Source organism: Saccopteryx bilineata, chromosome 3 (assembly GCF_036850765.1).
Source record: "Saccopteryx bilineata isolate mSacBil1 chromosome 3, mSacBil1_pri_phased_curated, whole genome shotgun sequence".
NCBI lineage: Eukaryota > Metazoa > Chordata > Mammalia > Chiroptera > Emballonuridae > Saccopteryx > Saccopteryx bilineata.
In genome coordinates, this window is record NC_089492.1 from 90,031,770 (window position 1) to 90,058,893 (window position 27,124).

At 41.4% G+C, this 27,124-nt stretch overlaps 1 protein-coding gene, 1 long non-coding RNA gene and 1 other non-coding gene across 3 annotated transcripts in view; 1 reads left to right on the forward strand and 2 right to left on the reverse strand.

Annotated features, from left to right (window-relative positions):
• Positions 1–10,669, reverse strand: part of NLRC4 (NLR family CARD domain containing 4) — a 34,185-nt gene extending 23,516 nt beyond the window's left edge. The window contains exons 1-3 of the mRNA XM_066266856.1: positions 10,412–10,669; positions 7,687–9,681; positions 527–619 (exon numbers count right to left, since the gene is read on the reverse strand). Coding sequence (XP_066122953.1) covers positions 527–619; positions 7,687–9,681; positions 10,412–10,631 — 2,308 coding nt within the window. The 5' untranslated portion in view covers positions 10,632–10,669. The remainder of the gene's footprint in view (positions 1–526; positions 620–7,686; positions 9,682–10,411) is intronic.
• A 3,304-nt stretch (positions 10,670–13,973) lies between these two features.
• LOC136328622 (uncharacterized) lies at positions 13,974–25,272 on the reverse strand. Its single transcript, XR_010730077.1, has 3 exons — positions 25,149–25,272; positions 24,756–24,932; positions 13,974–14,081 (listed from the first exon to the last, which is right to left on the reverse strand). It is a non-coding gene; the product is annotated as an uncharacterized lncRNA (long non-coding RNA).
• On the forward strand, positions 22,340–22,475 carry LOC136332383 (small nucleolar RNA SNORA21). The gene has a single exon (XR_010730652.1). It is a non-coding gene; the product is annotated as a small nucleolar RNA SNORA21 (small nucleolar RNA).
• Positions 25,273–27,124: the final 1,852 nt, after the last annotated feature.

Genomic DNA, 27,124 nt, shown 5'->3' on the forward strand with positions numbered 1-27,124 from the left:
TAGGAAAACCAGTGGTCACAAACACATAAAAGCTTCCTTGCCTTGTATAGACACAACCACACCAGTGCCAGTCTTTTATTTTTTCTTTTTTGGTGAGTGAGAGAGAGAGAGAGAGAGATTGAGAAGAGAAAGGAGAGAGATGAGAAGCATCAACTTGTAGTTGCATCACTTTAGTTGTTCATTGATTGCTTCTCATATGTACCTTGCCGGGGGTTGGGGTTGCTCCAGCTGAGCCAGTGACCCCTTGCTCAAGCCAGCAACCTTGTTTCAAGCCAGCAACCTTTGGGCTCAAACCATCAATCATGGGATCATGTCGATGATCCCATGTTTAAGCTAGCAATGCAGTGCTCAAGCTGGCGAGCCTGCACTCAGGCCGGTATCCTCTGGGTTTGGAACCTGGGACCTTAGCATCCCACGTCAACATTCTGTCTACTGTACCAACATCAGTCAGGCAAAGAGTCTTGTGTTAACTGTTCTTATTATCAAACATATTATTAAAAAAGTTTTTTGAGAAAAAAAATATTACCTAGTTTTATAGCATCTTCCTCATTCATCTTAATGTTATTCAATATAAGCTTCACAAGGTTCTTCAAATTACCCAAGGTGTCAGTCAGACCACCTGCCAAAAGAAGAGAAAGTGGACTGAGCTCAGTTGTCATTTACTAAATGTCTATTACCAATGAAAATATTTTAGTTGTCACCATAGCAGGAAATGCTTATGAACTTTACATAAAAATGTATGGTTTGGGATCATAAATGGACATTTTCCTTAGCTAAAAGCATGTTCTCCAAATATAATGGAATCAGCCTGGAAAACAGTAACAGAAAGATAACAGGAAATCTGGAAACACTTGGAAATTAAACAACACACTTCTAAATAAGCATGAATCAAATAGCAAGTCTCAGGGAAAATTAGACAATGTTTTGAAAAACACAAAAATAAAAATATAATACCAAAATCTGCATTTAATATTCTACTCAGAGGGAGGTTTATAGTATTGAGTGCTTATATTAGAAATTAGGAAAGGTCTCAAATCAATATATTAAGCTTACTACTTAAGAAACTAAAGAAAGAAGAATAAAATAAACTCAATGCAAAAATAAGGGCAAAATCAACAAAGATTGCAAATAGATAAATAGGGAAAAATGGAAAAAATTCAGTGAAAAAAGTATATTTGAAAAGATCAATAAAATTGATAAATTTCTAGCATGACTGACAGAGAGAACAAATCATCAATATCAGAAGTGAAAGTGAGGATATCTTACAAATACTGCAGATGTTAAAAGGATAGAGAATAATATAAATAAATCTACATGCATAAATTTGACGACATAGATAAACTTTCCCAATTTCTTGAAAAACACAAACTACTAAAACTCACCCAATATGACATAGGCTACCATAATAGTCCTATAAAACTATTTAAAAATTGAATTGTAGTTTAAAACTTTCTAAAAAAGGAATCTGCAGGTGCAGATCATTTAATTTGCAAATTCTACCAAGCAATCAAAAAAGAAATAACACCAATTCTATAAATCACATTTAGAAATTGAAGTAGAGGGAACAATTCCTTACTTACTGTATGAAGCTCCACTAACCAATAGGAAACCCAGACCAAGAGAATAAAACAAAAGAAATTTTCAGACCAATATCACTTATGAGCAGAGAAGCAAAAATCTTCAATAAGATATTACTAAGGATTTCCGCCATATATAAAAAGAATATTATATTACAACCAAATAGACTTCATACAGAGAATACAGGGCTGTTTCAATATTTGGAAATTAACCCACATAATTCACTATATTACCAGTCTAAAGAAGAAAAACTACATGATCATATAAATTGATGCAAAAACAATATTTGACACAATCCAGTATCCATTCATGATAAAAATGCTCAGCAACCTAGGAATAGAAGGAAACTTTCTCAACCCAATAAAAGGCATCTACAAAAACTACAGTTAACATTATACTTAATTGTGAAAGTCTGAATGCTTTCTCCTTAAGATCAGGAACAAGGCAGAATGTCCACACTCAACTCTCATATTCAATATTGTACTGCAAGTCATAATCAGTGCAATAAGGTAAGAAAACGAAATAAAAGAATACAAATTTTAAAGGAAGAAACAAAACTTTCTTTTGGGAGATAATATAATTATCTATAACAAAAATGTCAAGGACTCGACCAAAAAAAATAAAAAGAGCTCCTGGAACTAATGAGTTTGGCAAAGGTGTAGAATACAAGATCAACACACAAGAATCAACTGTATTTCAATATAGTAGCCTTAAATAATTGGAAGCCAACTTTTAAAAAATACTACTTACAGCCTGACCTGTGGTGGCGCAGTGGATAAAGCGTCAACCTGGAATGCTGAGGTCGCCGGTTCAAAACCCTGGGCTTGCCTGGTCAAGGCACATATGGGAGTTGATGCTTCCTGCCCCTTCCCCCTCCCACTCTCTCTCCTCTCTAAACTGAATAAATAAAAAATTTTACAATAACTTCAAATGGATTAAAAGTTAAATATAAACCTATTAAAACATATACAGGATTGACATGATAAAAACATACAAAATGATGATAAAAGAAATTAAAGGAAATCTAGTTAAATGGAAAGAGATACCATGCAAATAGATGGAAAGATTCAACATAATACAGATGTCAATTCACCCTAACTTGGTCTATAAATGTAATATAATTTTTTTTAATTTTTAAATTTATTTTAGTGAGAGAGAGAGAGAGAGAGAGAGAGAAGGTGGGGAGGAGCAGGAAGCATCAACTCCAATATGTGCCTTGACCAGGCAGGCCCAGGTTTTTTTGTTTTTTTTGTTTTTTTTTTACAGAGGCAGAGATAGACAGGGACAGACAGACAGGAACGCAGAGAGATGAGAAGCATCAATCATCAGTTTCTCGTTGTGCCTTGCGACTTCTTAGTTGTTCATTGATTGCTTTCTCACATGTGCCTTGACCGCGGGCCTTCAGCAGACCGAGTAACCCCCTGCTGGAGCCAGGGACCTTGGGTCCAAGCTGGTGAGCTCTTTGCTCAAGCCAGATGAGCCCGCACTCAAGCTGGCGACCTCGGGGTCTCGAACCTGGGTCCTTCTGCATCACAGTCCGACGCTCTATCCACTGCGCCACCACCTGGTCAGGCCAGGCCCAGGTTTTGAACCAGCGACCTCAGCATTCCAGGCCAACACTTTACCCAGTGAGCCACCACAGGCCAGGCAATTTAATATAATTTCAACCAAGATCCCTGTAAGAGTTTTTGATGATATAAACAATTTTGATTCTCAAATTTATATGGAAAGGCAAGGAACTAGAGTATAAAAAAGATTTTTTGAAAAGAAGAGTAAAGTTGGAGAAATAACACTACTCAACTTTATGACTTAACTATAAAGCTACAGTTATTAAGACAATGTAGTATTGGGAAGGAATAGAAAAGTATATTGGCAAATAATAGGTCAATAGAGAATAGAATCCAGAAATATATCTACATAATTATAACCAAGTGATTCTGCACAAAGGGACAAAGGCAATGTAAACAAAAGAAAATAGCCATTTCATGGAGAGTCGACCTGGAGTGCTGAGGTCACCAGTTTGAAACCCTGGGATTGCCTGGTCAAGGCACATACAGGAAGCAACTATGAGTTTATGCTTCCTGCTTCCTCCCCACTTCTCTCTCTCTAAAATGAATAAATAAAATCTTTTTGGCCCTGGCTGGTTTGCTCAGTGGTAGAATGTTGGCCTGGCACATGGATGTCCCAGGTTCAATTCCCAGTCAGGGCACACAAGAGAAGCAACCATCTGCTTCTCTACCCCTCCTCCTCCCCCTCTCCCTTCTCTCTATTTCTCTCTCTCTTTTCCTCCCACAACCATTACTTGATTGGAGCAAGCTTGCCCTGGGCACTGAGGATGGCTCCATAGCCTCAACTCAGGTGCTAAAATAGCAATAGATCAACAGCCCCAGATGGGCAGAGCATCGCCTGTCACTCTGCCTCCCCCCTTCTCACTTAAGAAAAAAAATTTTAATTAAAAATTAAAATAAAATATTTTTTAAATAGCCATTTTGATAGAAAAGTAAACCTTGATATAAACTGTATACCTTATAACTTAAAATGTATCACAGATCTAAATGTAAAGCATAAAACTTTAAAAAGAAGAGATAGGATAAAATCTTCATGATCTGGAGTCAGACATGACACCAATAGCTTGATTCACAAAAGAGAAAATGGACTGCAACAAAATATAAAACTTTTGTTCTTAGAAAGACACTGTTAAGTGAATGAAAGGACTAGCTAAAAATTGGGAGAAAATATTTTCAAATCACTTCTGATTTGAATGACAGAGGACTGGTGTCTAGGATATATAAATGACACTCAAAACTCAACATGAAGAAAACAAATAACGATCTAAAAGATAGGTAAAAATTTGAACAGACACTTCACCAAATAGTTGGCAAACTATTACAGATAAAGTTTTCAACTTTCATCAGTCTACTGTGATAACACTACATACAAAATTACATTTGCTCCACATCCTTGTCAGTACTTAATATTATGGGTTGTTTTTTTTAAATTGTAGAATGACAAAAAAAAGGAAACTACAGAGAATACCAAATGCTAATGAGAACCACAGAATAATCAAAGCTCTCATGTATTGCTACAGGAAATGTCAAATAGTACAAGCTGGAAAATAGGTGGAAGTTTCTTTAAAAGTTAAATAAGCACTTGTCACTTAACTAAGCAGTCTCACTCCTAGGTATTTACCCAAGTTAATTGAAAGCTTATTGTCACACAAAAGCCTGCATAAGAATATTTATAGTAGCCCTATTCATAATTGCCCAAATTGGAAATAACCTACATGTCTTTCAATGGTGATTAGATAAACTGTGGTATATCCATACAATGGAATACTATTCTGGAATAAAAAAAGGATGAACTGAGGGATTATGAAGAGACTGAAGTAAAAACCAACCTTAGATACAAATGACAGGGAAGTAAGCACAAGAAAGATAAAGCACTGATTACAAACTCAAATGTCAAAAAGGGCTGGTGAGGTAATGTTATTAGAAAAAGTAGAACAGGTGGGCTCTCTGACAACTGAAGATTTTGTGTCTTGTCCAGAGAGCATAGGAGCGGGTCATGAGACTCTAACAAATTGTTACCAAATGAGGACATGGGCCCTCAGCTGTCAAATCAACAATTATCAAGAAAAATAAAAAACCTTTATTTTCACATGATATCTCCCAATTTCAAAATACTGGAAAGTCCTTCAGGGAACTAAGGGATGGGAAGAAGAAGGAGATCTTTCACTGTAGATTGATTTATAATTTTGAACCATGTGAATATATTACTCAAGAAATAAATTTTTAGAATTAAGAATAAAGTATTGGCAAATGTTAAAAAAATTCTAAACACTATGTAGGTCAATTCGGCAATGTGCATGGTCATTACAAAGGAATAGCCATCAAAAGGAGATAGCAAGCTTCCTGGCATGGAAGGTAGTTTCATAAAGTCTGGGTGGCTCTCTAGAGTCTTAGAGAAGGGATTCCTGCGTAGAGTAGAAGGTTATAAAAATTATCTGTACAAAAGATTCTAGACTCTTAAACCACAGAAAATTTCCTCTACAGGTGACAAGTGAGGCAGAGCACAATGGGAAATCACTTATGAATAAAAACTAATCTTAGCTTACAGTCAAGTAGGGCAAGGCTCCTGCTGGCCATAGCTTCACACCACACAGCAGCCCCTGCTCCTGGAGAAGGCTGATCTACACAGGTAGGGCAGACGCTCGCCTTGAGTGTTATTTTGAATTTGAGGAAAACTCCCCTTTAACCAAAATGATTGCCCCTGCATGTGTTTGTCTGAAGTCTGAAATTTCTTCATGTTAAAATCTGTTCTGAAACTCTTTTTCCAAAATGAACAATACTTGGGGTGAGATTCGGGCTGGGTTTGTTGTGCCATTTCCTACATTAGAATCTAGTAACACAATTAGCCACTAGCTCCTGCAGGTGATTAGTTTACAGCAGGGGTCCCCAAACTACGACCCTGCGGGCCACATGCGGCCCCCTAAGGCCATTTATCCGGCCCCTGCCGCACTTCCCGGAAGGGGCACCTCTTTCATTGGTGGTCAGTGAGAGGAGCATAGTTCCCATTGAAATACTGGTCAGTTGGTTGATTTAAATTTACTTGTTCTTTATTTTAAATATTGTATTTGTTCCCGTTTTGTTTTTTTTACTTTAAAATAAGATCTGTGCAGTGTGCATAGGAATTTGTTCATAGTTTTTTTTATAGTCTGGCCCTCCAATGGCCTGAGGGACAGTGAACTGGCCCCCTGTGTAAAAGGTTTGGGGACCCCTGGTTTACAGGCTGGATTTCCTCCCAGAGTTAAAGTGGGGAGGGGAACCACCAGCAGGGATGCAGTGGGTGCTGAGTGGAGATGGAGATGCTGAGAAAGGGGAGAGTTTGCTAAACACAAGCTTAACAACAATACAGGGTGGGGCAAAAGTAGGTTTACAGTTGTGAGTACACGAAACAGATTATATACACATAATACACACATAAACTCATACTTTGCTATATACCAGGGGTCGGGAAACTTTTTGGCTGAGAGAGCCATGAATGCTACATATTTTAAAATGTAATTCCATGAGAGCCATACAATGACCGGTGTACTGTACACATTATCCAATAAAAATTTGGTGTTGTCCAGGAGGACAGCTGTGATTGGCTCCAGCCACCTGCAACCATGAACATGAGCGGTAGGAAATGAATGGATTGTGATACATGAGAATGTTTTATATATATATATTTTTAAAGTTACACTCATTTTTATTTATTCATTTTAGAGAGGAGAGGGAGAGACAGAGAGAGAGAGAGAGAGGAGAGACAGAGAGAGAGAAGGGGGGTGGGAGGAGCAGGAACATCAACTCCCATATGTGCCTTGACCAGGCAAGCCCAGGGTTTCGAACCGGCAACCTCAGCATTTCCAGGTGGACACTTTATCCACTGCGCCACCACAGGTCAGGCCGAGAATGTTTTATATTTTTAACATTTTTTTTTATTAAAGATTTGTCTGCGAGCCAGATGCAGCCATCAAAAGAGCCACATCTGGCTTGTGAGCCGTAGGTTCCCGACCCCTGCTAAATACACTATATCGGTGGTCCCCAACCTTTTTTGGGCCACGGATCAGTTTAATGTCAGAAAATATTTTCACGAACCAGCCTTTAGTGTGGGACAGATAAATGTATCATGTGACCGAGACAAGCGTCAAGAGTGAGTCTTAGACGGATGTAACAGAGGGAATCTGGTCATTTTTTAAAAATAAAACATTGTTCAGACTTAAATATAAATAAAAAGGAAATAATGTAAGTTATTTATTCTTTCTCTGCGGACCGGTACCAAATGGCCCACCAGACTGGTACCAGTCCGCGGCCTGGGGGTTGGGTACCACTGCACTATATAGCTATTCTGTCAAACTATATAGCTTCAGCTCTGTAAATCCTCTCTAAAGCCTCCCAATCTGACAGTTTTTCCCCCACATAAATCCCCTCCAGCCCTCCCACCTCCCTTCCAAGTCCTGACACCTGGTAGAAATTATTAGAAAATTTAAAGCAAAACTATATGATATCTAATATTTCCATGGTACTCAGGTTCGATTATCGCTTCAACTACTGATGTTTACAATACCTGGCAGCCGCTGAGTCTGTAGGTTGTGAATACTCAAGGTCTTCAGGTTTGTCACAGATGTGATGTGCTGCTCGTCTTCTATGGTAAGGGGACTGGCTTCCACGATGAGGAACTGAATGTTCTTACAGGTGCTGAGGATCAAACTGAGGCTTCCAGCCACGCCAGCACATCTCTTAATGTACAATCTGAGGCTGGTAGCAGAGCTGAATATCTTTCCCAGGTATTTGATATCTTGCTTATTCAACTTGCTGAAATCCCGGAGTGTTACCTCCAGAGTCTTGAATTCTTGTTTCCAGTTGAAGAACAAAGACACAGCCCTGCTGGGAATGTAGGTTCCAGAGGACTCTTCCTTGTGGGTCCTGCTTGTGTCCTCCTGGGTCTTGTCCCACGAAGTTGTGGCTCCCCCGTAGAAATCCAGTTTAATGAAGTCCAGAGCACTTGCACAATTAGGCAAGTGTTCAAAGAAGTCAAACAAGTAATCAGGGATGTTCTCTGAGTTGATGTATAAGCTTTTACCACGAAAGAAGTCTTCAAAGTCTTCACTCAGATCTGATTTGGATATACTCTCTTGAAATAAATTGATGCCATACTCCGTAAAGGAATTGATGTTTATGGCTTTTAGAATTTCTTGCGAAGTAGTACTTTTCACATTTTGCATAGAGTTCTGCCTCCAGAGAGGCTTCTTGGTGAGGGAAAGGCCGAGGAGGCTGCCGTGTTCACACACAGCTGCAAGGTGTTTCAGAACAGTCCTGGTGGCTTCGGCAGACGACCCACACGTGTACAGGAGCAGGTTGCTATACTTGGATGTGATGTCTGAAATGGAAACCATTTTCTGCAAATGACCGTTCCCCTTGGTCACCTCCCCTGGCTCCTGGGACACCAATAAACTGCTGAGTCTGCGTCCTGCTACGTACTCCTGGAATGATTGATGAAAGAATGTATACTTTGGCTTGAACCGTTGAGCTGTGTATTTGCAGAGGAGTCCAGTTGTCAGTAGGACGTCCTCATTCACGCTGGACACATCCTTCGGTTCAAAATCAAACCTGTGGTTGAAGATGCCCTCCAGAGCCAGGTCTCCACAGTGGTCCAGGCTCCGAGTGAAGTCCCCTGCAGCCACCCCTCTATGTTTGTGCTTGTTTTTATGTATCAGCAGGTCATAGAAGGTACGGAACAGCGTCGTTTGTGTGTGTGAGTGGAACTCACTTTCCCCCATCTGGATTGCACAGGTGATGACCACAAAGAGCGGGGTCTTCATCAGATTCCTCAAGCACCTGGATTTCTGAATCTGGAGCACCAAGCCTTCTGCAAGCTTCTTTATCAGCACCTCCCGGATGAGAGCCTGGGCACTCTCCTCCATCATATCCCCCACCTCAGCAATCAGGGCACCGAACTGCCTGATGTGCCTCAGGCACTCAGTGGTGGTGGTGACCATGACCATATTTTTGAAGCGGTGGTTTTCCTTTATCAGGGCTTCGATTTCTGGGCAGTTCTGGGCCTTGAATTCGTTGTAGCCATCAAGAAGAAAAAGAACCCTCTGCCGTAGCTTCAGCAGCGTGGCCATGAAAGTCTGCTTTCTGATCGTGTCAGGTATATCCACGAGCTGATCGCACAGCGTTTCAAAGAGTCCGCCCTGGGCCCTGCTCAGACGGAGAAAGAAGACTAATTTGAACTTGGTCAGGGCCACGCACCTTCCAGAGGCCCAGAGCATGGCGATTCGCTGTAGCAGAGTGGACTTCCCTTTGCCCGATTCCCCTTCAATGATGCAGGGGCTCTGAACAGTGTCCAGCAGGCCACTCAAGGTCAGCTGCTTTAGACGGTGATGGTGTTGGTCCTTCCTCCAGAGAACAGGCTCTGTGAAGGTGCTTTTCAAATTAAAAATAATGTCAATATCTTCACCCAGGGGATAGAAGTTCAGAAAAGCTGGGGAATCGTATAAATCTTTTAAATCCTGAGCCAAATCATCTAAGTCCCCTTCTGAGATCTGATGAAAAAGACCTGTTAGAGAAGAGGTGAGATTAAAGAGGACCCAGTTTTGTGTCTCCCCAGAACCCAACGTTCAGGAGAATGAAGGGGCATGATACCGAGACTCTTCCATTGGTGATTTTCACTTCCTTCTCCAGTTCTCCGCTGGCACAGGGGTTTCAAATATTTACTCCTGCTTTTCCCTGTCACACTTTCTTGCAGCAGCTGATTGGATATGAGGGGAGCCTTCATATGGGTTAAGTGCATGAGAATAGTGGGGAGAGATGGCTGAGAATGGTGGTTAGGGTAACTTTCAGCAGATCAAGCCCTAACCTTGCTTTAAAACTATCATGAAATAACTGACCAATTTAAAGAAGTAAAAACGAAATGTTTCGTGAAAAGCAGAATTTTGCTTCTTTAGTCAGCCAGGCTCTCCTTGCCACGGTGCTGGGCTACTCATCAGTCTGAGGATCCACTGCTACAGGGGCTTCTTAGGTTCCTTCACTGTCCAGTTTGATTTGGACATGAGGATATACTAACCCATCTACTCCCTGACCCTGGAGGTCCTCACTGGCTTCACCGTCAAGCGATCTAATGGGAGTTTTTCCTGAGAGTGCCTGCTGAGCCTTTTTCCTTCCATGGACAAGGTCCCCCGCCCAGTGGTATGAAAAGGTTGGAGAGCAGAGGCTCTGCCATGGGGATTATGGGTCTTCCTCGTGGTTTAGTCCACTTGTGGAACAGAAACAAGCAAATGGATACTTACTTTGTCCATTCAAGTCCTGAAACAGAGGAAAGTTCCACTTTTCAAGGGATTTAAGGAAGAGGTCACAGGCTTCTGAACCCTTCTTCAAAACCATATGAATGACCCCTCTCGCAGCATCCTGCTCGACCTTCTCGCAGCAAATGACATTCACTTCTTCAAAATTCAGAACGTTCCGTTCCAGGAGCTCATCCACAATTTGCTTTATAACTGTCATTCCCATCCTTTGAATGAGGGCTTGACTGTTCTCCTTAATGAAATTCACTGAGGAGATGGGGAAATATAGGCATATTTATTCATTTGTATAAGATATGAATGTCATGATGTCAGAGCATTTGAGTCATGAATTTGTATTTTCCTTTAGACCCATCTTGAGTTATGGAGATGGCAAATGCTTGAATTCCGGGCCCTCAAAAAAAAAAAAAAAAAAAAGAAAGAAAAGAAAAGAAAAAGAAAAAGAAAGCCCCACAAAGTCCCTTATCCCTAACCTTTTGCTGAGCAAGATGGTTTTTCTTTGGTAACGAAGGAAAGTGAACAATCTTATTCCCCAGGATAAGAGGGTCCCCAGTGAACTCCGGGTGGGCGTCAGAGTAATGTGACTGGTCTAGGATCTGCCAGCTGATGCCATCTGCGTAGCCTTGGCAAGTTGCTAAATCTCTTTGAGCCTGTTTCAGTGCTGTGCTGCTAACTGTTGGACACACTGCCTCTCTGGGGGTAAAAGCCCTAATTCATAGCACTTACCAATCTCCATGTTATAAATATTCCCACCATGGCAAATTTCAAGTTAATAATGTATGTCAGCTGGGTAACAAAAATCAAGAAAATTCAACAACGAGGTCTCACAAAACAGTAAGAACCAGTTCAGCACACCACTAGTTCCTTATCTGTACAGTGATGTTGAGGACGGTATTTAAGTTATGTATTGTGATGCGAGTTCATGCATGGTGTTAGCTACTATTTTTAGCCATTATTCAGTTGTTACCTCTCAAAGGAGCAGCACACTTCATTGCCCATAGAATTTAGTCTTTTCTGCATAGTATCACTGCAAAACAGTTGTCTGTATCCAGTGTAAGCCCGCTCATCTCTTGCAGTCCCTGGAGAAGCTGTCATTCTGCGTTGGGCTCTCCAAGCTCTAACTCTCCTACGCAGACTATGCTATACCCAGGCAGTCCATGACAGCTCAGTGAAATGTCTCCCGGCTTTTTTCACTCTTCAACGCTATCTGCTCTAGTGTTCTTCCTGGGCTAGGCTGCTCCTGGTTTACAGATCTTCCCTGACTCACCCTAGGGAATGCGCTCCTCCTAAAGGACCTGAGGCCTTGCTGGTCTAAAATGTACCATCAGGCACTCCAGCCCTGAAGATCCCACCCCTTTCTCTCTGTCACAAATCTCTCCTACCAACCTCAGCTGGAATGTCACAACATTACTGTCTACCTGTCCTTTTATTTATTTATTTATTTATTTATTTATTTTTAAGATTTTATTTACTCATTTTATAGAGCATAGAGAAGGGATGGGGAGGACAGGAAGCATCAACTCCCATATGTGCCTTGACCAGGCAAGCCCAGAGTTTCAAACCGGCAACCTCAGCATTCCAGGTCGGTGCTTTATCCACTGCACCACCACAGGTCAGGCCTCTACCTGTCCTTTTAATGAGTCTCATCTCTCTCTTTCTCTCTGGGGTCTCATGGGTCCTGTGGCTTCTATTTACATCCTTTGTGTGGAAATGACCTCTTACATCCGGATCTAGACACGATCTTCATTTTACAGCTGAAGAAAGTGTACAAGACTAGCCTTTTTGATGCTACCTTTCTTCAGCTGTTAAATTAAGACATTAGCTTGGCCCTGGCCGGTTGGCTCAGTGGTAGAGCATTGGCCCGGCGTGTGGAAGTCCCGGGTTCGATTCCTGACCAAGGCACACAGGAGAAGTACCCATCTGCTTCTCCTCCCTCCCCCCTCTCCTTCCTCTCTGTGTCTCACTTCCCCTCTCACAGCCAAGGCTCCATTGGAGCAAAGTTGGTCTGGGTGCTGAGGATGGCTCCATGGCCTCTGCCTCAGGCTCTAGAATGGCTCCAGTCACAGTGGAACAATGGCCCAGGTGGGCAGAGCATCGCCTCTGGTGGGCATGCCAAGTGGATCCTGGTTGGGCACATGCGGGAGTCTGTCTGCCTCCCCACTTCTCACTTTGGAAAAATATAAATAAATTAATTAATTAAGACATTACCTTTACTTAAAAGACTCATGAAAAAGATTGAAGAGTCACATACATTAAAATGTTTTAAAATTTGAAAAGTGTACTGCTATATAACTGTAAGATATTCTTATTACCAACCATAGTATATCTTCCTGTGTGTGAACTACTATACTCCTTTCTTATCAAGTAGTTAGGTAAAACATCCTTCCCTTCCCTCCTTCCTTCCTTCCTTCCTTCCTTCCTTCCTTCCTTCCTTCCTTCCTTCCTCCCTCCCTCCCTCCCTCCCTCCCTCCCTCCTTCCCTCTCTCCCTCCCTCCCTCTTTCTTCCTTCTTTCCATATTCATTCTTTTGTGTGTGTGTGTGTGTGTGTGTGTGTGTGTGTGTGTGTGAGAGAGAGAGAGAGAGAGAGACAGACAGACAGACAGAGAGAGTCAGAGAGAGGGACAGATAGGGACAGACAGACAGGAAGAGTGAGAGATGAGAAGCATCAACTCATAGTTGTGGCACCTTAGTTGTTCATTGATTGCTTTTTCATATGTGCCTTGACCAGGAGGCTACAGTAGACTGAGTGACCCCTTGCTTGAGCCAACAACCTTGGGTCCAAGTCGGTGAGCTTTACTCAAACCAGATGAGCCCGCGCTCAAGCTGGCAACCTTAGGGTCTCAAACCTGGGTCCTCCGCATCCCAGTTCAACGCTCTATCAACTGCGCCACTGCCTGGTCAGGCCATATTCATTCTTATCAAAATGTCTGTTTGTCTAGATCAGCACTGTACAGTAGAATTTTCTGAGATAATAAACATGTACTATATTTCTGCTGTCCAATAGAGTAGCCATTCGCCACATGTGGTTACTGAGCACTTGAAATGTGTCTGGTGTGCCTGTGCAATTGAATTTTAAATTTTATTTCTTATTTATTTAAATTCATATTTAAGTAGAACCATGTGGCTAGGGGCCACTACATTGGATAGCACAGGTCCACACCCAGTAATCAAAGTGGAAAGAGTTATACTTTGGTTGCCATTAAGGTCCATGCATGTTTCCTCACAATGCACTTAACATTGTGTGGCTCCCTGCTGTCTGGGAGGACATGGCTAATCAGTGATGGCAGGGACCAATATTCTAAAACATTCACCCAGTTGCTCTTTGTGTAATTCCTAGCCTACCTGTGGTTCTGCCTTTTATCACTGGCTGTCATGTTTATAACTGAATTCTCAAAACCACAGAATAATATTTACTGGGGAATTTCACATATAACTGGTCAGAGGAAAGCATAAATTGATTTTCCATTAAATATCATCAGTATATAGTAGCACACTATATAACCAGACAGATTTTATGTCTAGTATACTTACTTGTTCTGAATAAAAGCTTTTCGCCTTTCTATAGCTCAGTAGACAGTATTATTTCCAAATGGACAGGTCAAAGATGATTTCAGTACTGGCTTCTTCTTCCTGTAAAACTGCTCCTCATTCTATAAAACTAACAAAACAGAACCAGAAACTATCAGGTAGCAACCACGGTCTCCTTTGTACTTATTCTTTTCTTTTCTGCACCCAATAAGGACACGCACACTGTAAGGTTCAACTTCTGTTGTTTTTTTATTTACTATATTTTTGAGACCTTTCTATATTAGTTAAGTATTAAACTGCCTCATTTTATTTTATTTTTTAATGTTTATTTTATTGACTTTAGAGAGAGGAAGGGAGATGCAAGAGAGAGACAGGAACATCAATCTGTTTCTGTATGTTCTCTGATCAGGGATCGAGCCAACAACCTCTGTGCTTTAGGACAGTGCCCCAACCAACCAAGCTATCCAGCTAGGGCTAAACTGCCTCATTTAAAAAATCAACCTCATTGAGGTATAATTTACAAACAATAAAAGTGCAAGGAGGGTTCTGTTGTTTAGAGGGTAGCTCAGTTGTTTAGAGTGTCGTCTCAATATGCCAAGGTTGTGGATTTGATCCCAGATCAGTGCACAAGCAAGAATCAACCAATAGCCTGACCAGGCGGTGGCGCAGTGCATAGAGCGTTGGACTGGGATGCAGAGGACCCAGGTTTGAGACCCTGAGGTCACCAGCTTGAGCATGGGTTCATCTGGTTTGAGCAAAGCTCACCAGCTTGGACCCAAGGTTGCTGGCTCGAGCAAGGGGTTACTCGGTCTGCTGAAGGTCCACAGTCAAGGCACATATGAGAAAGCAATCAATGACCAACTAAGATGTCGCAACATGCAGCAAAAAACTAATGATTGATGCTTCTCATCTCTCCGTTCCTGTCTGTCTGTCCCTGTCTATCCCTCTGACTCTCTCTCTGTCTCTGTAAAAAAAAAAAAAAAAAAGAATCAACCAATAAATGCATAAATAAGGGGAATGACAAATTGATGTCTCTCTCTCTCTGTCTCTTTTCTCTCTAAAATCAATCAATCAATAAAAAAATTTTAAGTGCAAGGAGCTTTGGCAAATGTACACACCCAAGTCAATAATAACCTAATTAAGATTTCAAATACTGTATTTCTATCATGGCAGAAAGTTCCCTATATCCCTTTATAGTCCATCCCTCCTATTTTCCACCAAAGCAACCAACAATCTGATTTGTTTAACTATAAATCACTTTTTCCTGTTCTAGAAATGGATATAAATGAAAAAATATACTCTATGTGCTTTTGTATCTGGCTCCTACCACTTACTACCATGTTTTTGAGATTCACCCTGTTTTCTGCATGTAATAGGGGTTCAGTCCTTTTATGGCTGAGCAGTACCATTATATGAAGAGATCAATTATCAATTCTTCTATTGATAGACATTTGGTTTGCTTTCAGTTTATTAGTATTATGAAAGTGCCTGCTATGAACAATCTTGTACAAGTAAGTATCTGTGGACATATGTTTTTATTTCTCCTGGGTACATACCTAGAAGTGGAATTTCTGGCTTATATAGTAAGTGTATGACAATTTTATAGGAGGTACCAAACTATATATTTTTCAAAGTGTTTGGACCATTTTATATGCCCACCAGCACGTAAAATCAACAGTTCCAGCCATCCCAAATCCTCACTACTGCTTGGCATTATCCATCTTTTAAATTTTAGCCATTTTAATAAGTGGATAGGGATATCTTATTATATAGCTTTAAAAATATTTTTATTGATTTTAGTGAGAAAGTAAGGGAGGGAGAGAGAGAGAGAAAGAGAGAGAGAAAGAGAGGGAGAGAGAGACAGGAACATCAATCTCCTGTATGTGCCTGACTGAGGAATCAAACCTGCAACCTCTGCACTTTGGAATGATGCTCTAACCTAGTGGTCCCCAACCTTTTTTGGGCCACGGACCGGTTTAATGTCAGAAAATATTTTCACAGACCGGCTTTTACGGTGGGATGGATAAATGTATCACGTGACCGAGACAAGCATCAAGAGTGAGTCTTAGACGAATGTAACAGAGGGAATCTGGTCATTTTCTAAAAATAAAACATCGTTCAGACTTAAATATAAATAAAACGGAAATAATGTAAGTTATTTATTCTTTCTCTGTGGACCAGTACCAAATGGCCTACGGGCGGGTACCAGTCCGTGGCCCAGGGTTTGGGGACCACTGCTCTAACCAACTGAGCTATCCAGCCAGGGCTCATTATGGAGTTTTAATTTAAAATTTTCTTGATGGTTAATAATCTTGAGCATCTTTTTATACAGTTTATTGTGTACTCAAATCTTTTGTGAAGTATCTGTACAAATATATTGCCCATTTTAGAAATTGGGTTGTCTTTTTATTACTGACTTCATAAGTTCTGGATGTAAGCTTTTTGTCAGATATATGTATTATGACTATTTTCTCCTAATCAATGGTTGATTTTTATTGTACCTGGGGTTTAATTTATAGAGAGAGCTGACTTACAAAATGGAGAAGTCAATGCCAATGAAAGAAGTTTCATTACTTACAGTTCCTAAGAGAAGGATAGTGTGCCACACCACACAGGGCCACACAGGGAAGTGCTGAAGTTGATCAGCAGGTAGAAGGAGCAAAGGAGAAGGCTGTGCCCAGACAGAGCCTCTGTTATGGTTTTCACAGGAAAGAATGGGTGAGGCAGGGTAGGCAACTCTGAGCTGTTTAAGATTGCATCATTTAAATAATCTCAGCAGACTCTGGGCTGTGAGGAGAGCCCTGGAATGATTTAGGGTAGGTATGTGAGAGTTAGATAAAATTGGCTAGAGTGACCAGGCGGTGGCGCAGTGGATAGAGCGTTGGACTGGGATGCGGAGGATCCAGGTTCGAGACCCTGAGGTCGCCAGCTTGAGCACTGGCTCATCTGGTTTAAGCTAAAGCTCACCAGCTTGGACCCAGGGTCACTGGCTCTAGCAAGGGGTTACTTGGTCTGCTGAAGGCCCACGGTCAAGGCACATATGAGAAAGCAATCAATGAACAACTAAGGTGTCACAGCGAAAAATTGATGATTGATGCTTCTCATCTCTCTCCATTCCTGTCTGTCTGTCCCTATCTATCCCCCTCTCTGACTCCCTTTGTATCTCTAAAAAATAAAAATAAATAAAAAAAATTTGGCTAGAGTATGGTCTTTGGATTGGTTGGTTGGTTTGCACATGATAGGCACACTCACAGTCAAGTTTTCTGCTTTCCTTAGGAACTAGATGGACCTGGTAAGGGTGGTCTTTCTGGGCCAGCAAAGCCCCAAGATAGCAAAGCATCATAAAATATAGGAAAAAAAATTAATCCAATGGTTTGCCTTTCTTACATCTTTTAAAGGCAAATTATTTTCATTTTTATGAAGTCCAACTTATTAGTTTTTTCTTTTTTGATTCATGCTTTTTGTGTCCTATCTACAAAATTATTGTTATCCTGAGCCACAAAGATTTTCACCTAAATTTCTTCTTTAGTTCTTGCTTTTACTTTTTGTTCATATGTAAAATAAGGAGTTGAGGTTTATATATTTCACATAGGGATATTCATATTTCCAGCATGACTGCTTTAAAGAATATAATTTATCCATTTAATTTGTGTCTATTTCTGAACTCTGTTCTGTTCGATTAATTATATGCCTTATATTAATATCACACTGTCTTGATTACTGTGTCCTTATAGTAAGTCTTGAAACCAGGTAGTGTAAATCCTTCAATTTTTGTTCTTTTTCAGAATAGTTTGCATTTTTGCATAAAATTTAAAATTGATTTATTGATTTCTGTTTTTAAAAGTTTTCTTGACTTCTGATTTCTGGTCTGACATGTAATGAAGTTATTACTCCATCATAACGTCAAGTAGAAAGCTGAATAAACTGAAAATCAACAACATTTTTTAGGTCTATCAGAGAATAAAGGTAACAGGGCAAACTGTTGCCCCCAAATATCAGTCAGGCAGATACAGAGAATCACAACTTGCCTGACCAGTCGGTGGCGCAGTGGCTAGAGCGTAGGACTGGGATGTGGAGGACCTAGGTTTGAGACCTCAATGTCGCCAGCTTGAGCGTGGGCTCATCTGGTTTGAACAAGGCTCACTAGCTCGAGCCCAAGGTCTCTGACTTGAGCAAGGGGTCACTCAGTCTGCTGTAGCCCTCGGTCAAGGCACATATGAGAAATCAATCAATGGACAACTAAGGAACTGCAACAAAGAATTGATGTTTCTCATCTCTCTCCCTTCCTGTCTGTCTGTCCCTATCTGTCCCTCTCTCTGACTCTCTCTGTCTCTGCCAAAAAAAAAAAAAAAAAAGAGAGAGAGAGAGAGAGAGAGAATCACAACTTACTGGAGTAGAAACCTCAGAGGAACCAGAATGGGGGTATAACCCCTAAACTATAATTGAAGAATTGCTAGAGGCTCAGTGTGAACAACTCGAGAATTAAAAAAGAAAATACCCGAGAAAGGGCCAGTGTGAGGAAGGCCCTCAAGCCCTTGTGAATTTTACCTCTTTGGAGCCCTATCAGGACATCAAAGTAAAAATCAGAGAAAAACTCCCTCCTACTTCTAGCCATTTTGAAATATACCTTTGGAATATTATCAGAGCCCATCTGACCTGAGGGAAGGGAACTACCAAGCTCTAACCTCCTCTAGCTTTACCCACAGGAGAATATTATATTTATTCATTTAACTACAGAGACAATTATTTTTTTAATGGATTATTTTTTTTTAACTTTATTTTGATTTTAAAGGGAGTGTAAGGGACAGAGAAAGAGACAGAAACATCCATTTGGTTTTTTGTATGTGCCTTCACCAGGGATTGAACCAGCAACCTCTGTGCATCGGTCAACACTAACCAACTGAGCTATCCAGTCACAGCACTACAGAGACATTTAAAAGTCACTACCATCAGTACGGAAGAAATAAAGGCATGAAAAATATTTCAAGTTCTGGAATATAATGTGAAATAGAATATTTATTATTTTCTGTTAAACTTATTCTTACATTTAAGACTTTTAATAACTATTTATTATCTGTTGCCTCGTGAAAGAAACTCTTTGAAAATAAAAAAATTTGCCCTGGCTGGTTGGCTCAGTGGTAGAGCGTCAGCCTAGCCTGCGGAGGACCCGGGTTCGATTCCTGGCCAGGGCACACAGGAGAAGCGCCCATTTGCTTCTCCACCCCTCCGCCGCACCTTCCTCTCTGTCTCTCTCTTCCCCTCCCGCAGCCTAGGCTCCACTGGAGCAAAGATGGCCCGGGCGCTGGGGATGGCTCTGTGGCCTCTGCCTCAGGCGCTAGAGTGGCTCTGGTCGCAACATGGCGACGCCCAGGATGGGCAGAGCATCACCCTATGGTGGGCAGAGCGTCGCCCCCTGGTGGGCGTGCCGGGTGGATGCCGGGTGGATCCCGGTCGGGCGCATGCGGGAGTCTGTCTGACTGTCTCTCCCTGTTTCCAGCTTCAGAGAAATGCAAAAAAAAAAAAATTTAAAGTGTTTTTTATATAACTATGAGCCAAGATATATTGACAATTCTTCTTGAGGGGCCAGAGAACCTGAGGCTTTCAAGACTAGAGAAACAAGCCCTGGCCGGATAGCTCAGTTGGTTAGTGCATTGTCCTGAAGGGTAGAGTTTGCCAGTCGGATTCCTGGTCGGGGCACATACAGGAGCCGATCAACAGACTGATGTCCCTATCTGTCTCTCTCTCCCTTCCTTCCTTGCTAAAATCAATAAATAAACATCTTTAAAAAAATATTAGAGAAACAAAAGCTGTTAAAGGAAGAAAAAATGTCTTCTAGGGCAGTTTTTCTTTTCAAAAATTTTCATTGAATTTATTGGGGTGACATCGGTTAATAAAATTAGATAGGTTTCTAGTATACAATTCTATATTACATCATCTGTATACTGTATTGTGTGTTCCCCACCCAGAGTCAAGTCTCCTTCCATCATCTTTTATTCCCACTCTGCTCTCTTCGACCTCCCCTAACTCGGGCAGTTTTTCAAACTGGTCAATTCAGTGAGTCATGAAATCAATTTGAGTTACAATTAGTATATTTTTATAAATTAAACAGAATTAAAACTATCAGAATGCACTCACTTTTTAAAAGAAAAAAAATTTTTTTGGCAACTGTTTGTATATCCTAGTGATGTAAAATGTATTTCTTATTGGGAGTTGAGGTCAAGGAAAGTTTAAAGGTTAGTGTTCTAGGATGACCCCCATGGAAGAATATTTAATTCTACCTGGAAGAAGTGACTTTTGAGTTGTCCTTGAAGGAAGTCAAAGTTTACCAGGCAGTAAAGGGGAAAGGCTCTTTGTAGGCAGAAGCAGTAGCCTGGGGCAGGAGCCACGGGGGAGCCTGGAAACCAGGGCTGGACAGCACAGTGTAAGCAAGGGCCTGCTTTATTTTTATTTATTTTTTTTTTTAATTTATTTTTTTAGAGAGGAGAGGGAGAGAGAGGAGAGACAGAGAGAGAGAAGTGGGGGGAGGAGCTGGAAGCATCAACTCCCATATGTGCCTTGACCAGGCAAGCCCAGGGTTTCGAACCGGCGACCTCAGCATTTCCAGGTCGATGCTTTATCCACTGCACCACCACAGGTCAGGCAAGGGCCTGCTTTAGTGTCAGGATTGTGTTCAGATGTCAGCTCTACCTGACAAGCTGAGTCTGACGGATACACAGAAAGCACTCAGTAAATAGCAGCTACTACAGTTTTTTTTCCCCCTTCTTTCTATCACCTCCCCCCAGAAAGGGGGTGTCTGAGAGGAACTGGACCTCCATTGACCTGGCTGGAGTTTAAGTAAAACAGAGAAAAGAGGAAGAAGAAAGAGGAAGGATCTAAGAAGTTCCTTATATTCACTTGTGGACAGAATAAACTAGTTCTAGAGTTGGCCAAGCAGTCACTTTGTCTGCTAAAATAGTCAGTTAAAATTGATCAATGAATCATCAGGCAGGAATCTCAGCTGATTCTGAAGATGCTAAAAACTCATATTCAGTTTGGATACTGGGAGTATTCTTTCTATCCACAGAAATGTGACTAGTTATCAGTTGTTCTTGAGAATAAAATCAACCGACAGTCTGAAGCTCAGGTAGTCCACTCTCAGTTCTGGCATAAATGACAGAGTTGTCATTAGTTTGTTCCCCTGGATCGTGACTATGGCTCTGAACACTTCCCCACATCCTTAAGCAAGCTGTTCAGTGAATAACTGAGTTGCATGGAAGAAGTCCTTTTCCTACATTTGTATAAATACTTTGGAAAATAATATTTAGAACCATGGTAATTCTAAAAATGGGTATTTTATTCCAAATGTTTATAAGCTCCTTAGAGAACTTAAGTTCCTCAGGAGCCATATAACCTGCAACTATGGATTTATCCCACAACTCTGGATGAAATAAGGGAAAAGTCATATATCATAGGAACAGAGAGGAAGCACACACAGAAGTGGAAAGTATGTGTGAGCTTTGGCATTGCAGTCCTGAATTAAAATCCTCATGCTGCAGTTCATTAAATGGGTACCCTCCCCTTACTGAGTCTTGCTTCCTTTATCTGGAGCATTGACATGAATAATTTGCATCTTCTAGCACTATTGTGAAGATTAAATGAGAAAGTGGTTGGGATGAAGATGGCCAGTGGGTGCTATTTGTATTCCTTTCTAGTAAAAAGGTTCTGGTCTAGAATGTTCTTAGATCTCCAATAGACTCCAGAAATCTCACATAGTATTGTTAATATACGATATTAGTGGTACGAGTGGAATTGTGGTCCCCCCATATCTTTTGAAGTTCTAACCCCCTCAGAACATGATTATATTTGGAGATAGAGCCTTTAATAATGTTGATACTTTTTAAAACTTTTATTTTTTGCCTGAACAGGCAGTGGTGCAGTGGATAGAGCGTCAGACTGGACACAGAGGACCCAGGTTTGAAACCCTGAGGTCACTGGCTTGAACATAGGATCATAGACATGACCCCATGGTCGCTGGCTTGAGACCAAAGGTTTCTGGCTTGAGCAAGGAATCACTCTGTCTGCTGTTGCCCCCTGGTCAAGGCACTTAGGAGAAAGCAATCAATGAACAACCAAGGCATTGCATTGAAGAATTGATGCTTTTCAGCTCTCTCCCTACCTATCCCTCTTTCTGTCTCTGTCACAAAAAATATATATTGATTGATTGATTTTAGAGAGGGAGAAAGAGACAGGAACATCGATCCATTCCTGCATGTGCCCTGACCAGGGAATTGAACTGGCAACCTCCATGCATCAGGATGACATGCCACCCGACCAAGCCATCCAGCCATGGCAAGAGATAAAACCTTTAAAGAGGTAATTAAGACCCCTCCTTTTTTTGTTTTTTTAGGACCCCTTTTAAAAGCACTCACTGGACTTTTTGCTAATGACCCACTGAGCCACCAGGAAAGGGCAAAATAAAAACACTGCTTTTGGATGAAGGAGCAGCATGTTTTATTGTTTTGCTTCAATTGGTGGTGTGACAAGGTGTTAAAAAAAAATAAACATTGGCCCTGGCCAGTTGGCTCAGAGGTAGAGCGTCGGCCTGGCTTGCAGGGGACCCTGGTTCGATTCCCGGCCAGGGCACATAGGAGAAGCGCCCATTTGCTTCTCCACCCCCCCCCCTTCCTCTCTGTCTCTCTCTTCCCCTCCCGCAGCCAAGGCTCCATAGGAGCAAAGATGGCCCGGGCGCTGGGGATGGCTCCTTGGCCTCTGCCCCAGGCGCTAGAGTGGCTCTGGTCACGACAGAGCGACGCCCTGGAGGGGCAGAGCATCGCCCCCTGGTGGGCAGAGCTTCGCCCCTGGTGGGCGTGCCGGGTGGATCCCGGTCGGGTGCATGCGGGAGTCTGTCTGACTGTCTCTCCCCGTTTCCAGTTTCAGAAAAATACAAAATTAAAAAAAAAATTAAAAAAAATTAAAAATTAAAAATAAACATTAATTAATTAATATTTTAAAAAGAAGTAATTAGGTTAAAATGAATCTAATAAGGTGGGCCCTAATCCAATATTACTGGTGTTCTTAACAAGAATGAGATTTGTACACATACAGACCCCAGAAATGCCAGGTCAGAGGAGAGACAGTGAGAAGGCAGATATCTGCAAGCCATGGAGAGTGGCCTCAGGAGAAACCAAATCTGTCCACGTCTGATCTTGAACTTCTAGCCTGCAGAACTGTGAGAAAATAACTTCCGCTTGGGTAAGCCACCGATTTTGTAGCATTTTGTTGTGGCAACCTAAGCAGAGTAATACAACTAGTATTATAGAAGTGTGCTGAACTATTAAGAGAACAATGACAGAAGACCAATTCTATCCTATTTCTGTAGACTTGAAGCATGTCAATTAACCTCTCTTCACATTTCCCACTCCTCTAACCCAGCGTTGTACTGATTGAGATAAAGTATGTATGTAAAGACCCAATTAACAATCTGTGTCCTGTAACAGTGGGTTTCTTCTCTCTAGATCAGTGATTTTCTTTTTTTTTTTTTTTTTTTTTTTTGTATTTTTGTATTTTTCTGAAGCTGGAAACGGGGAGAGACAGTCAGACAGACTCCCGCATGCGCCCGACCGGGATCCACCCGGCACGCCCACCAGGGGCGATGCTCTGCCCACCAGGGAGCGATGCTCTGCCTCTCTGGGGCGTCGCTCTGCCGCAACCAGAGCCACTCTAGCGCCTGGGGCAGAGGCCAAGTAGCCATCCCCAGTGCCCGGGCCATCTTTGCTCCAATGGAGCCTCTGCTGTGGGAGGGGAAGAGAGAGACAGAGAGGAAGGAGGGGGTGGGGGGTGGAGAAGCAAATGGGCGCTTCTCCTCTGTGCCCTGGCCGGGAATCGAACCCGGGTCCCCTGCACGCCAGGCCGACGCTCTACCGCTGAGCCAACCGGCCAGGGCCTAGATCAGTGATTTTCAACCTTTTTCATCTCATGGTACACATAACTAATTACTAAAATTTTGCAGCACACCAAAAATATATTTTTCCCTATCTGACAGAAAATAGGTATAATTTTGATTAATTTACAAATAATAATAATAATAGTAATTACCTACCCTTTTTGCTCCAAAGTGACTTTTTAAAAAATCAGCTACCTATACTTGTATATTAGGATTTCTGGTACCAAGAACTAACCAATCATATGCAACCTTATTATGTGATGTGACGAATAAGATGCAGCAGCCCTATTATATGGTCTATAAATTTATGGTTTAAGATAGGTCATTCACATTGGACAGCTATTGTTGTGTTGGCTGTTATCATTTTTATTTTAACATTCTAAGGGAAAAGAGGTCAGTGCACCTGACTAAATAGTCAGGTATTGCATGTTTTAAAAATTCCCATGGCACACCAGTTGAAAATCGCTGCTCTAGATATCAGGTTTCTCACAAGTAATGCAGGGGATTGGTGGACTAGTGGTCTCCCACAGTCTTTGCAGCTTCCCTTCTATGATTCTAACAACAGTTTTAGGAACAAAGTAGGTTTCTTTCCTGTAAGCTCAAAAAAATATTTCAGTGCTCTTTCCCTCACTTTGTCTCATGGTAAACACAAATGCACCCTTCTGAATTAATGTACATTTACACCTCAATTAAAAGGAATCTAATTAAACCCCACCAGGCCAGACTAACTACCCCTAAAAGTTTCCCTGATAGTAAATCCCGCCATGCAAAACCACAGTCTTTAATGTCAAGGCTTTTATACACCCAGACACAAGCCTTAAGTAAATGTAAACCCAAATTTTAATATTTAGTTCCAAAACCCATTTAAAACCCCATTCTCACCTGATCAGTGGTGGCACAGTGGATAAAGCGTCGACCCGGAATACTTTGTCAGTTCGAAACTCTGAGGCTGCTGGCTCTGAGCATGAGCTTGTCAGTGTAGGGTCACTGGCTTGAATGGGGGGATCATCCATACAATCCCAAAGCTCCCAAAGTTTCCCAGCAAGAGTCCAAAGGTCCCTGGCATGAAAAGCCAAAGGTCTCTGGTTTAAGCAAGGGGACATTGGCTTGGCCCCGGTCAAGGCATTTAGGAGAAGCAATCAATACATAACTAAAGTGAAAGCAACTACAAGTTAATGCTTTTCACCCTCTCTCGCCTATCCCCCCCCCCTCACACACACACACACACACACACACACACACACACACACACACAATTCTCTGTCCCCACAGTACCTGGCTGAACAGTTGCCCTGTTCTTGGTGGATCAAATGCTTTTAAAATAAAATTTATTTTTGCTTTCCATTTCACAGGGAGGCCTGAGGTCTGTAAAGGAAGATACTGACAAGTTCTCTTTCCCCGCCCCCCCCCCCCAAAGCATAGTAAGAGTGGTTTTGAAACAAGTACTACTGCTAAGAAAGGGAAGACAAATGTAAGTAGAAGTAGCCAAAGAAGGGGAACTTCAGACTTAAGCAAAATCTAGAGCCTGACTGGTGGTGGTGTAGTGGATAGAGCATTGACCTGGGACGCTGAGGTCTGGGGTTTGAAACCCTGAGGTAGGCAGCTTGAGCCCAAGGGTCGCTGACCTGAAGCCTAAGGTCACTGGCTTGAGCACTGGCTCAGCTGAGACCCCTCTCCCTTTGGCCAAGGCATGTTTGAGAAAGCAATCAATGAACAACTAAAGTGCCGCAACTGTGAGTTAATGCTTCTCTTCTCTCTTCCTTCCTCATTTGTTTCCTAAGTGTTCATGATGTGTGAATCCTATTGCTGTTGGTTTATTTATTTTACAGCTTAAAATGAAGCAAAGTATTTTGAACATTTAATTTGCATTATTTTTTATGGTTGAGAGAGAGACAGAATGAACCCATTTGGTTGGTTAAAGCATATTGCTACTGCAAAGTCATGCTTACCATCTGTACCTTGGATTGTAGCAGACTTCTAAGCAATGCGTACTCTGTCACTAGGGTCCTAGGTAAGGTTAGCACAAAGCAAATGGATTACTACTGTCAGTCCACAGTCGATTAGAATATATCTTGTTTAGGATTTCTTCTGAATGGAATCATAACGGATATATTCTTTTGTGTCTGTCTTCTATCTTTGATATTTATCCATGTTCTTGTATATATCATTAGTTCACTCATTTTTATTGCTGAGTGCTATCTCATCACATGTATCACCCACACATACATGTGTATATAAATATCATGCATACACACATGTATATATGTTTGTGATTTATCCATTAATCTGTTAATAGATGTTTGGTTGTTTCTAGTTTTTGGTTGTTATGAATAAAGCTGCTATAAACATTTATGTACAAGTTTTTATCACATAAATACTTAGGATTGGAATTGATAGGTCACATGACAAGTAAATATTTGACTTTATAAGAAGCTATCAAATAGTTGTCTTTGTGTATTAGCATTCTAGTTAGTCCATATCCTTGCCAATGCTTGGTATCATCAGTCTTTGAAGTAAACTTTATTTCTTAGAACAGTTTCAGATTTACAGAAAAATTATCAAGATAGTACAAAGTTCTCATATACACCTGCACCTGCTTTCCCTATTATTAACATATTATTATGGTAAATCTATTTATCAGTTGTTTTTTTTATTCATCAGTTTTTAAAATGTAGTTATTCTGAGGAGTCTGTAGTGGTATCTCATGTGGTTATAATTTAAATTTCCATTGTGACTAATGATGTTGGGCACCATAATATGCTTATTAGCCAAATGAGTATCTTCTTTTGTGAAATAACTATTCAAATCTTTTGTCCACGTTGTAATAACAATGAGAGATATAAGAATTCTTTAAGTAGACCCTGGCTGGTTGGCTCAGCAGTAGAGCATTGGCTCGGCATGTGGAAGTCCCAGATTCAATTCCTGGCCAGGGCACACAGGAGAGGCGCCCATCTCCTTCTTCACCCTTACCCCTCTTCTTCCTCTCTATCTCTCTCTTCCCCTCCTGCAGCCAAGGCTCTATTGGAGCAAAGTTGGCCTGGGCGCTGAAGATGACTCCATGGCATCTGCCTCCGGTGCTAGAATGGCTCCGGCCACAACAGAGCAATGCCCCAGATGGGCAGAGCATCGCCCCCTGGTGGGCATGCAGAATGGATCCCGGTCGGGTGCATGCAGGAGTCTGTCTGACTGCTTCTAACTTTGGAAAAATACACACACAAAAAAAGCTTTATTTTAGAGACCAATTGTTTGTC